General features: G+C 35.8%; 1 protein-coding gene across 6 annotated transcripts in view; it reads left to right on the top strand.

Moving 5' to 3' along the window:
• Positions 1-12,114, top strand: part of BMAL2 (basic helix-loop-helix ARNT like 2) — a 31,941-nt gene extending 19,827 nt beyond the window's left edge. For 5 of the 6 annotated variants that reach the window (XM_057370500.1, XM_057370502.1, XM_057370503.1 and 2 more), the window contains 10 exons: positions 535-652; positions 1,479-1,622; positions 3,269-3,509; positions 4,478-4,584; positions 5,133-5,283; positions 6,508-6,563; positions 7,358-7,466; positions 7,906-7,993; positions 9,621-9,729; positions 10,774-12,114. In XM_057370500.1, the coding sequence (XP_057226483.1) occupies positions 535-652; positions 1,479-1,622; positions 3,269-3,509; positions 4,478-4,584; positions 5,133-5,283; positions 6,508-6,563; positions 7,358-7,466; positions 7,906-7,993; positions 9,621-9,729; positions 10,774-10,910 (1,260 nt within the window). In that variant the 3' untranslated portion in view covers positions 10,911-12,114. The remainder of the gene's footprint in view (positions 1-534; positions 653-1,478; positions 1,623-3,268; positions 3,510-4,477; positions 4,585-5,132; positions 5,284-6,507; positions 6,564-7,357; positions 7,467-7,905; positions 7,994-9,620; positions 9,730-10,773) is intronic. The other variant, XM_057370499.1, reaches the window with a different exon arrangement.
• The last annotated feature ends 416 nt before the right edge of the window (positions 12,115-12,530 follow it).

Below are 12,530 nucleotides of genomic sequence, written 5' to 3'. Positions count from 1 at the left end.
ATCCCTGCTGGAGACATCCCTTTAAATATCCTCTGCTAAGGAGTGCTGTCGTGAGCTGACCCCTGCTTCCAGCCTGCTCCTGGCTCAGTAGTGCCAGTTTATCCAACAAAATTAGAGCTCAGAGTCATTTAACAGTTGAATATTTCATCCTACTTGCTGTTTCTTCCCTCCTTCTCCAATAATCTGAGAGTGGAGTTACTCTGTGCATAACCTTATTTGGCTAGGATCAGAAATTGCATTATTTACATTTAAACCATGGCTTTACAGAACTTGTTTAATATTCAACTAATCCGGTGTTTTTCAAAGGAAAGTAACAAATTATGGTTTTATTACACTTTTAAATAAAAATTATATTAAACAATGGCAAATGAAATGTAAATCAAAACATTGATGTTTGGAGTAACTGTTGTATTTGACTTTTTTTTTTTTTTTTAGTGTGTAGACAATTATTTTTCTGAGATAAGTAATGTGTGGGGTCCTGTTCCAAATCAGTGTGGTTCTCATCTCTTTTGGTTTTTGTTTCTTTTGAAATAGGCCAGTTTGATTGGACAAAGTTTGTTTGATTACTTGCATCCAAAAGATGTTGCAAAAGTTAAGGAGCAGCTTTCTTCATCRGACATCTCGCCTAGGGAGAAGCTCGTAGATGGAAAAAGTAAGTGAGACCTGAACATGCTCAGATTTTTATAAGAGATGTTAGTAAAACTATTAGTCAGGATGTATTCAGGTGTTTGTATGTACAAACATGTATGGATGAACAAACCTGAGATACATCTAGGAAGCAAACATTTGGATGCATATCTACTGTTTAAAATGCATCTACAGTTGAAAAGCTAGCTCAGAAAAGACTTGATTTTAGATCATAAGCATTACTGGCATTCTATTAAATTACTGAAATCACTGTTAAGCATTTACCAAGATGTGGTCTGACATTCTTCCTACCAGCATACTACTGTTTTTTCTTGTGTTTGCTAGGTCTTGTCAATACAAAAGACCTGATGTAGTCGAACATGGGATAAAATACTTCAATGTCAAGAATCACTGTCTTCTCTGAAAATGCTAAGTGTCAATCCTAATGTAACCAAACCTTCTTTTGTTTACAGTTATTTCTAATAAGGAAAGCATTATGTACTGTGCAGCTAATGGCTATTTTGTAGCTGGCTTTTACAAGCATCTTTGCAGTTCTTCCTTGTACCAAATACRAGTTGAAAGTTATAAAGCATATTTAGTAAAATACTATTCAAGATATCAAGAAGAGTTTAAAAATAGTTTGGTCGCTCTTTGTAATTTTGGAATCTGTGTCAATCATGTTTTCTTTGCCCTATTTAGATTATTAGACTTTTTTAATTGTAAGGACAAAATTTAGGCAGCTAAACTGTAAGGAGAATGTACGTGGGAGGTAAATGAAGAAAGCATCTGGTTTTCTGAAGTTTTATTGCTTGATTTTGGGTTTCTTAACTACTTTACTAAATCTTTGTAAGCTGGCTTGCAAGTACACACAGATTTCCAAGCTGGACCAGCTCGACTGAACTCTGGTGCTCGACGTTCCTTCTTCTGTCGGATAAAGTGTAGTAGGACCACGGTCAAAGAGGAGAAGGAGTGTTTGCCCAACCCAAAGAAGAAAGGTATTCAAAGCGCGTAGATGAAGTGGGGGCTTTCTGTCTTAAAACTTGGTCTATTTAAATTCCAAGTCAGTAATGACCTTACAGTTATCACTTACCTCACTAAGTAGCTGTAGAGAAGTGTAAATRTGTACAAGAGACACCTTTTGAAAAACAGTCTAATTGTACTCTTTCTCCTCCCTGTGCCCTCCTGGAAAGAGGGAGGGAGGCACCTGAGCTACAGTGGCTGTATAGGAGCATGTGGTCTGTTGTGGTCAAAGTTTAGAAGTCTCAGGGAAATGTTTGAAAGCACTGGAACAGATCAGAAGAATGAAACTAAATAACTTATGTCTTGAAGATAACTGAGTGAATAAGGCCTGCAAACTCTACTATTTTGAAAGAAAAAAAAGCAAGTAAACCAACTTTATTTTCTGATTTACTTTTTGTGTTGTGTGTATTTAAAAGTAGGAATTTTCCTTTTTTTCTCTTTTCATAGTRAAGTTAGTTTATCAGTGTAATTCCATTCATTCTCCCAGTAATTTAAATTTAGTTCATATTTCRATATGCCTGTACAGCAATATAATCTTGTCAAATTTTGAGTAATAATTAAAATTTCAATTTTAAAATGCAGTTTCTAGCTTTTGTTTTAATACCTTAGTACTGATTTTTGCAAAGGTGTGCTGAAATTTTTTTATCCTGCAAGAATCTTCCAAGTTTCGTTTTTCAATGTAACCTGTTACTGTTGAGATACAGCACAAATTTTGAGAGACCCATGATTGTAAGTAAATAGAATTTGGTATCCCTTGATGTGTCAGATAACTCAGTGAGATAAGAATTTAACTTCTATAAATGTTTCTTGGGAAAGCAGTTTTGAGGGAAGGCACCTGAGAAAAGGACAGAATCATAGTGGGATAACTCAGTTTCATTCTGCAGAATTGATACGTGTTTGTTGTAGTTGAGAGGAAATCAAACCTCTTGGAAAGCATCCTGTTCAGCATACAGATGTCAAGAATGCTTTGGCTTTTTTTTTTGAAAGACAGCTACTGTAGGACGCATAATGCCATCTTAATGCCTTGATTTTTTTGAGGGTGTTTGCATATTAGTTAGAGAGTAAAAAGGGATGAATGACAGTGTATGCTGGAATTTGAGAYATTTAAAATATTTGTATTCCCATAAAATCGACATATTCAGAAGCCTGAGATAAATAGAAAATAAGCTGGATTGCTTTGGGTTGCTCTTGACTGATTCTTCCAGCAGTTGCGGCAAGCATATGTTCAGATCATTGTGCTCATCAGAGGTAAATTGATTTGGAGAGGGCCTCAGGTTGATTTTAATATTTTAATTCACAATCCATATGAAACCATATAAAGACAAAATGATTTGTGTGTTATTGCTTTTCTTTTTCTGTGAAACTTGTGTTTGAACTGCCAGCACCCATAACTTATGTTCCAAAATCTTACATAGGGTTAGAAGCACTCTCTGCACGTAAGCCCACATTAAATAGAACAAAATCAATGTAAAAATACTCTGTAAAATTATCTATAGCTTTGTACAGTTGGTGTAGGTAAGCATGAAACATAGTTGCTAGTCCTATGGCAAACAGAATAAAATAAGGAGTTTGGTTTACTCTTTGAACAATAACTGCTTCTTATTTAATTTCTTTCTATTAGATCACAGAAAATACTGCACCATTCACTGTACTGGGTATTTGAAGAACTGGCCTCCTAATGAGGTGGGAGTAGAAGAGGAAAATGATGTAGAAAAGGACAGTAGTAACTTTAACTGTCTTGTTGCAATTGGGAGGTTACACCCTTATATTGTTCCACAAAAGAGTGGAGAGATAAAAGTSAAAGCAACAGAATTTGTTACACGATTTGCCATGGATGGAAAATTTGTTTATGTAGATCAGCGGTAAGCGTTTTGTTCTTTAATGAAGAGAAATGACATTGCTTCCATTTTCTGATACTCTGTCAAAACTGTAAYTTCTCCAGCAGGATAGAAATTCTAATAAGCATTCTCAATTTTTGAGAATTCTTTGAAAATTCTCAAAAATTCTTTCAGAATTTTTTTCTGGTCTACGCAAGAAGCAGTTAATTCCTAATCTATGATTACTTGGGTTTTGGGGTTTGTTTGTCAAATAATGCATAATGCATAGAAATGTATTGTCCTGTAGAAAATGGTGAGCTAGCAAGGTGAAAAGAACTTATTAAATGGACTCATTTATTCACAAAGAATAATCTCAAGTTAGAGCTTCATAGTTCTGCATATGACGGAAGTAATAAACATTTAATCAAAAGTTATGACTTCTGAAAGTTCTACCATTTGTAACAAATACATTATATCTAAATGAGGCAGCAAATTGTTTCGTGAGAAGTGAGATTGAAGTTTCTATTTTCTGTGCTTTCAGAACCAGACTTTTATTTGTTGTAGACAACTAGTTACCACTTTGCGTTTTGAATTTCATTGTTGTTACCAGCAACTTCCTTGCTTTCAGTCATCTTTTCTTTCAATGAAAAGTGTTGGTTTAAAACCAATTCCTTTGAGTGGAAGATCAAAATTCAAAATTCAGTTTTTTATTGACTCTTACGTGTGGCCAGTACTCTGACTGGCTAAGGGGAAGACTCTAACCATAAGTATTTTGTATGTACATGTGGTTTGCATGTTTAAACACTTWTTTTATCTTTGAATTGTCATTCATTACAAAAGGATAATTTATAATGGAAAAGATTTYCTGTTGTTTTAGAGCTGTACTAATGCTATATTTTTTTCCAAAACATGAACACAGGCATCTGTTTGTTTAAATATTCATGTTCTGCTTTATCTGATACTGAAGAAAACAGCTTTGAATCCGCTGTAGTTCATGTTTTTATTTCTAACAGCGCAACAGCCATTTTAGGGTATCTGCCACAAGAGCTTCTAGGAACTTCTTGTTACGAGTACTGCCATCAAGATGATCACAATCACCTAGCTGAAAAACATAAAGAAGGTACAAAATGGTTGGTCCTCCCAGATTACTTACAATTACTTGTAACTGCAGGTGAAAACACTACAGACCCAAACTAACCAACCTCAGCATTGCCCTTGTCGATGTCTGCGTTAAGACATGCCCATGTGAAGCTTGTAATAAAAGCAGGGAGAAACTTGTGTTGTCTTGGCTCCTGRTGCAGGGGAATTGTGGGGGAATAATGTCTGTGCATCTGTCAAATCCTCTGCTTCCATTCTTTGTAAGGARGGGAAGGAATAAACGTGCCTGATAACATAATTAAAGACACCAGTTATGAAAGTTCAGCAAGTCATGAGTCTCCTTCTAGGGGTTTGCAGAAGCTTAGTGTTTGGAGTTTAATGTAAGATTTATGACACTGATGAGACTTTAATTTGATTTTAGAGCAGGTCCCAGTTTGTTCTGGCATGTCATTCTGTGTCTAGCCAATAAAAACATTTTGGTTTTATGGTGCTATAAAACAGATTTAGTATTTTTAACTATACCTTTCTAAGCTTAAATATGGTGATTATAACTTTCCTTTTCTTATCTAGTGTTGCAGAATAAAGAAAAAGTATTTACAAATTCCTACAAATTTAGAGCAAAAGATGGGACTTTTGTTACTTTAAAGAGTCAGTGGTTTAGTTTCATGAATCCATGGACCAAAGAGCTGGAGTACATTGTATCAAACAACACTGTGGTATTGTAAGTAATAACTCTCCATGTTATTTTTTGTTATAATTTCAGTTAGCTTTAACAGAAAACAATCTGCTTAGGAAGGAGAACAAGGCTAGAAAATTTCAACCCTTCACAAAAAGGGGCTGAGTAACCTGGACAAACTTTTTTTGGCTATTTTTGTTTCAGGCCTAAGTCATGGATTTGATTGAAAACTATGCTGTTTGCCAGTAGGAAAAAATTAGGTGGAAGAGTTTCTTRTTAAATGAAGAAGGGAAGGATCTTTAAGAAAAGTAGATACAAGTAAATGGGACTGTCAAGTTAATTCTGCTTTTCCTTCTGATCTTTCCAACCCTATATGTGTCAGTTGACCCAATTCCAAGTGCTACCCTACCTCCCAGGTGTCAGAAGGTGGAGAAGCACAACTGATAGATGGTAGAAATGAAAGGCAGGACAGAAAGATACTCTGCAAATTGATTGCAAAGGTGGAGCCTGTGGGACAATAAATGCATGTGTTTCATCCTTCYTTTTGGATTTTGAATTCTTTTTCATTCTCTGTACCTTGCAAAGGAGCTGTAATTCAGATTGTTCCGGTGCTGCTAAGGATCTTTGCCAATGACTGGGGTTYTGAGAGGGGACAGAGGGGATTTAATTTCCATTAAACAAAGTTGTTGAGGGGGCCTTGTACCCATTCTGTATCTGGTTCATGCCTTAAGTCAACATCACTCACCTCTGTTGCCCATATCCTTTTCCCCCAAGAAGACAGGAGCAGTYAAGACAGTCTGTGCTGGCCAGTAGCCAAAAGGACACTGTTGCTTGCCCSAGAGATGTGGGCATTTGCAGCTGTCTGCAGGAGGGAAGGAGTGCAGCAGCTGCTGGCACAAGGCCGCCACTGACCTGTCCTTGCAGCAGTTGTTCCTACTTACTTGATCGCCCTGCTAACAGTAAAACTGACAGCCCTATTCCCTTGTCATGGAATACAGACAGTCATATTGGCTTTCTTTTTACTTGGAGAGTAAATGGAAAATAATATTTCATTCGATGCCTCAGAAACATTACAAAGAATTGAATGTGGAAATACATGAGGAATATCTTATTTTTTCACTAGTTTGGGGATATTAGCTTTCATTCTGTGTAAAGTATTACTGAAATTAAACATAAATATATGCTGAATTTTGCTCTTAAAAAAAAAAAAAAAAGCTTGCTAATTTTCTGTGGTTTGTTTTGGATTTTTTTCATCTATTTATGTCTCAGAGGTCATAARGAGTCAGCTGAAGAAGAGGTCCTCTACAGTTCCCAGCCTGCAGAAGGCAAGTGTCACTTCTTACAGTTATCACAGGTGTATCTCCTGATCGGTCAGTTTAGATTTATTAAGTCCAGAGATTTTTTTTATTCTAGGTTATGTGCAGGAAAGGATTAAATTTTTTTAAAGCTACTTCTGGTGACAATTTCAAGTTACTTACAGAATCCTAATTGATACAGTTCRCAGAGCTGCAAAGATAATTGTATATAACATTTTTAATTTCTAGCACCTTCTGTTACAGCTAGGGTTTTGGTTGGTAGGGTATTAGCTTCTGTCACAGACCTTTCATATTTTGCCCAGTTTTCTGAACAAATGCAATTGTGCTGAGTTTATCTGTAGAATAAAGGGCAAAACTTTACAGAACATATTTTGTTATTATTTTTCTGCTATGCRTAGAGTGCTTTCTGCATGCTGTTCTATCATCTTGCTGTGAAGTCTTTATTTTTTCTTTTCAAAATGTTCTTCCAATAACTCATTTCAGTTGGTGARAAATCCAGGGGTTTTTTTAAGTTCATGTTCTTTGCAATGTCTGTGAGAGAGACTGGAGGTGGCAATGATTAAATATATTTCACTACTGCATAACAACGATTTTCATAAACAGATTATTCATTTTATATTGCAACACCTTCTGCTGTGAATCAGTGTTTAAAGGAATTTAATTTCTGAATATATCTGTATTTTGAAATATAAATTTATTCTSTATAGAAGTATTTCTGGAACAAAAGCTGCTTTAAAATGAATCTTTGCTCTGCAATGAAACTGCTCTGGGTTTAAGGTTTTGTTTTTGTTTTGTATCTGCAGATGCTGTAAAACAGTCGTTAGTAAGTGTACCTGGAATGTCCTCTGGAACAGTTCTTGGTGCTGGAAGTATAGGAACTGAAATTGCAAATGAAATATTGGAATTACAGAGGTAATAAATGCATAATATCATAATTAGACTTTGAAGTAAAGCTAAGGAAGAGGTATATATGATTATATGAGGGGTGCTCCAGTTTCACWTATTATATCACATTTTTTAGGTTGATCAATGGCATTATGAGATAGCATTATAATCTATTGTTAGTCTCACGCATGGYAGAGCACATCACTCTGCTGGTGATTCAACAGAGAAATAAAAGTGTGCTCAAGGAGTTGTGACCCATGGCTTTTACTGGTCTCTTCTCTGTTTTCTGTTAGCAAAACTTGGAGCAGGATAATTTAGAATCTTCAGGAGAGTTTAAGATGTTATTGTTTCAAATTAGACTTGTGCTTTGTCACTGGGGAGGTCTAATGGGTTCTGCAATGCACAGTCTATTTTCAGTGTTTGATTAATGTGACCTGGTAAAGCAATTAAACATATGCAATTTTAGGTTGCATTCTTCACCCTCTGGAGAATTAAGTCCATCACATCTCCTGAGAAAGTCACCTTCTCCAGCTTTAACTATAAACTGCAGTGATGTGAGTATGCCACTACCTATAAAAATCCAAAATTAAAAGGTTAAYGTCAGATAGCTCAAAGTCTTTGTTTGAGCCAAATTGCCCTGATTTGTGTTTTTGTGAGAGAAAGTATAAGGTATTGCCAACTGCTTGGCMGCTGTGAAAGTCTTTTGAGGGATGTGGCTGCAGTTCTAACCTCATCAAGGCCATAATTTCAAGCCCTAAGGGGCTATTCCTAAGGCTGAAGGCACTGCAGTCTCCATTCAGTAGGTTCTGCTGAAGCTTCACCAATGTGCTCAATGTGAATATAAGTCAGGTGATGATGACTCTCCTGGAATTGAATTGAAACTTTTGTTAGATAACCATAAGATACTAAAAGTCACCTGTAAAGTTTGACAACCTAAATCAAATTACAATTCTTGCTTTCTCTCACTTGTCCTTTTAATCTTAATATTTTTGAAGACCCTTTTAAAAAAAGAATCTCTGCTGTGTTGAAATGTTTAGAATTTTGACTTTGAAGGTATTTCTTTAGTCTGCTAAAAATGTATGTTTATGCTGTTTTGCTAATCTAGTAGTGCCTGTAACACCACAAACTAACATAGGTTGTTAACCATAGCTGTGGAATAACTAACATCTCTTTTTACCTAAGTATGTTGTATGTTGTATATTGCACACTATATGAACAAACTTCTCCAGCCGCTCTTCTTTGAATGTAAATTGTTTTCCTGTTAAAGATAGTTTATCATCTGTCACTGCAGTTCTCATTTCCTATTGAAAACCCCCACTATTCTCTACTAGGAACTGCTTTGACTTTCGCCCTTTTTTATGATCAGCTCTCCCCTGTCTTATCATAGATCTTTCTCCTTAAGAGTTGTTTGACTTACATGTGCTGAACTCTCTAAATCATGTAACATCTCATCCATAAGGATACATGTGCTGAACTCTCTAAATCATGTAACATCTCATCCATAAGGATAATTTCATCATATTCATTGAAGATTCTTCTTTATCTGGGCTTTGGTAACCCTTTTGTTCCTAAAATACTTTCGGAAAGCATTTCACCTTTATTAAYTCTGTGGTAGACTCTACACAAGTCAGGCAATCCAGGGAATCTCTTGTGCTAAATTGTAAGTACGTGTTAAATAAAACAAGTATTAGGATTTTAATTTTTTTTGGTTTTTTTTGCCTTCCATCTTTATTGCTATGATTAATGTAGTTTAATGCATATAGGACATGGGAGGTATGAGGGCATTTTTAATCTCTTAACCAGAATATTTTGACAGTGGCAAACATGATGTCACTGGGAATTTGTAGTTTATGGTAGTAGATGTGGAAAGTACATAACAGTACATTTTGTGCTGGATTTATGTACTGAACACTGAATTAGACCCTCAAGCAGGTGCCACCACTGAAGTACCTTTGACAAATGTGTAAGTCACCACTTTTATTTAAGCCAGGTCCAGTGCTATATGAATTTCTAAAAAAACCTGTTTCTAAGTKCAAAATATCTGTCCGTTGATGCATATTTTTCACTTTCTCTATTTAGTCATTAATAATTTAAAAGCAATCTACAATGCTTCTGTAATGTAATATTTGTGACTAAATTTAGGATCTAATTCTATCCTTTTTACCACTTGTGCTCTTTCAGGTGCCAAATAAAGAATTGATTCAGTTATGTCCTTCAGAAACAGAAGCTCTAGAGAATTCAGAACAAACCCAGGGTGCTATTCCATTTCCCAGTAATGAACCTCTCCTCAGTAAGATTTATTTCTTTTGGGGATATTCTGGGAGTTGCAGGGGATGACATTTCTGATAAATGGTGTCATTTCTGAGTGCAGCACTTTACAACTGTGTATAAATTGTAAAGACATTTGTCTGCCTGTCTGAAGATGAGAGCACTCTGAAAACAGATGTGTTATTGCTGTAAGGCAAACAGCAAAACTGGATCCGTGAAACAAAAAATAACATCAGTAACTGAAGTTTACTGCTACATTCTTGCAGGCCACAGATTCCATGAGGCACTTTGCTCTTGTCTGTCCAGGACAGAGAGATGGGGAGAGAAAAGTATTTCAGTGCAATGTCAGGGAGTTGCTTGTAATTTGTGAATTATTGTGCTTTTGCACTTCGCCTCTTTCTTAGCAGCAAACTGTGAGTAGTTGGTACAAAGGATTGGTCTAAATGGCTCAGAAATATTTTTTTTTTCTTTCCCTTGTTCAGTTTTTCTGGATACAGGATTTCCTGGCCATGTAAGAGGAAAATGCCACCGCATTTTATTTAGCATCAAAGACAAAATGCTGTGAAAGCCATATTTATGCTTATCCTGTATTTAAGTTCTTAGAAGCTTCTCCATCTCCCACTTCTCCCTCACTTACCAGCGATTTATTTATTTGTTTATTTATAACCTATAGCTTTCTTCCAGTTTAGCTATGAGAGGGGAAAAAAAAATTTTAAAAAAATTTAAAACCCCAAACTCTGACAACCCCAAATCAACCAACCAAAAAAGAAAAACACTAAAAAAGAAACACCAAAGGAAAAAAAGTTAATCCTCAAGTAAGTGCTTGGGGAAAAAAAAAATTAAAAACCCCAGTAACATAGAATAAGGAGTAATACTTTTGAACTAAAAGGAAGTCAAGTTAGGTTGGATATAAGGAAGATTTTTTTTAATATTTACATATAAATATATACCTTGAYTTCAAAGGTAGGTGCTGCTTAAAACCAGTTCTGTTTTGAAAGTCACTGTATTTTTCATGCTTCAGAGTGTTCATACCTGCTTCAAATTTCATGTTTTAATCACTTTGTAGGTGGCAATTCTCAGCTGGACTTCGATGCCATCTGTGAAAACGATGACACTGCTATGACAGCTCTGATGAATTATCTGGAGGCTGACGGAGGCCTCGGAGACCCAGCTGACCTCAGTGATATCCAGTGGGCTCTCTAGAGCTGCTTTTGRGACTAAGAAATGTCAGACCCCTAATGCACAACAACCCTACATCCTCAGTACTGTATTGGAGTTTTGTAATGGTTCCTTTGAATTCAGACTTACTGTCTCTAGGTTTTTAAAGACTGAAGCCTTGTTCAGAGAGAGACATCTTCCTCTGCACCTATGGACAAATGCAATATCTTTTTCATGATGGGGAAACCTTGAAATTTTAATATTGAACCATCTGTAACTGGAATGCTTAGAACACATTAGTATATTTTTGCTAAGAAGCTTTAACCAAAAAGTACTGTACAATGTACAGGATTACTTTTTCTTAGTTTTAATACCTAAACCTTTTATTTATTGTTTTTGTTTCAAGTTGTAGAATATTGGTTATMCATGTTACTTTCTATAGAACCTACTGTACTTACATGGTTTGAGAGTATTTTTAACTAGAAAATTTAATTGAAATAATGATTTGCACACACTACAGTTGTAAAATAGGGTATTGTAATTCTCAAATGATGCCATTTGTGATTCCTTGCACTTTTTAGCAGTGCAATTTTTGCAGTCAAAGGTGAAAATAAAGCCTACAGTTCCAGGAGCAACGATTGGGATTGGATCATCCTAACAAACAGAAGAGAATGTTATGTGAAAAACAGTCATTTTACCAGTACGCAAACATGAGAAGGGTGTAAGAAAAGAGCAACAAACTCTTAATTACTATTTTGTATTATTTGTAATGTATTATTAGAGAGGCAGTGCATAGAAACTGAGAAAAATAATGCTGTATTTGTAATAAAGCACTTTGGTTTTGTCCCAGGTTCTTTACTAACTAGAGAAGTTTGGATGGTCTTGGCTCCAAAGTGAGGCTTGCACTGTCTGTCAGTGAAAAAGTGTTAAAATTCTAGAGCATCTTTTATGTTTTTTAAGAGATTAGGAGAATTTTCTACTGCTTGAGTGTGKGACTTTTTAAAATCTCTGTACTATAGCTCTGTCTGTAAGTAAATGCTATGCAGGATGATCTTKTGGGAACAGCTTTTGAAAGGATTGTATCCCAGTTACAGCAAATGACTCAAGAACATGGCACTTTAGAGGTTGCATTATAACAATATAGCACTGATACAGCAAGTGGATCCTTTTATCTCTGSTCTTGAAAGTTCAGACAAATTTTTGTACAGATTATATATCATAAAATTACAGATTTTTCCCGTTTTCTTCATGTTTGGGGTCTTTCGTTTTTATTTTTTTTTAATTTTAAATTCAGGTAATGAAAGAAAAGCATTTGAAGATACCTGATACATGTGCATGTATTTAATGCAGACATTTAAAYGTAGGTGCAACCATAACCTCTCACTCCAGGTGAGGATGGCAGCCTGTTTCAGGTGCTTTTAGCAAGGCTGGAGTTGGGAACAGAYGGATGTGGCCGTCACTAGATGTCACCCTTGTACTGCTGGGGAGCCACCCCTTCCTCCTGAGGACACGATTTGGACATGAAGTGGCTCCCTCTGCTCAGYAGAGCAACTCTGTACCTTATAGGTATGACTCGCTTTGCAGGCGATGTATTTTTGGTGATGGTCATTTGCTAGAATGGCTTCCGGGATTGATTTTTCTTTTTTTAACTCTACAGGCTTTTTT

Source organism: Malurus melanocephalus, unplaced genomic scaffold (genome assembly GCF_030028575.1).
Source record: "Malurus melanocephalus ecotype Western Australia unplaced genomic scaffold, MMel_1.1 scaffold_128, whole genome shotgun sequence".
Taxonomy (NCBI): domain Eukaryota; kingdom Metazoa; phylum Chordata; class Aves; order Passeriformes; family Maluridae; genus Malurus; species Malurus melanocephalus.
The sequence above is the reverse complement of the archived record's forward strand: the minus strand, read 5'-3'. Positions and strand labels throughout refer to the sequence as shown.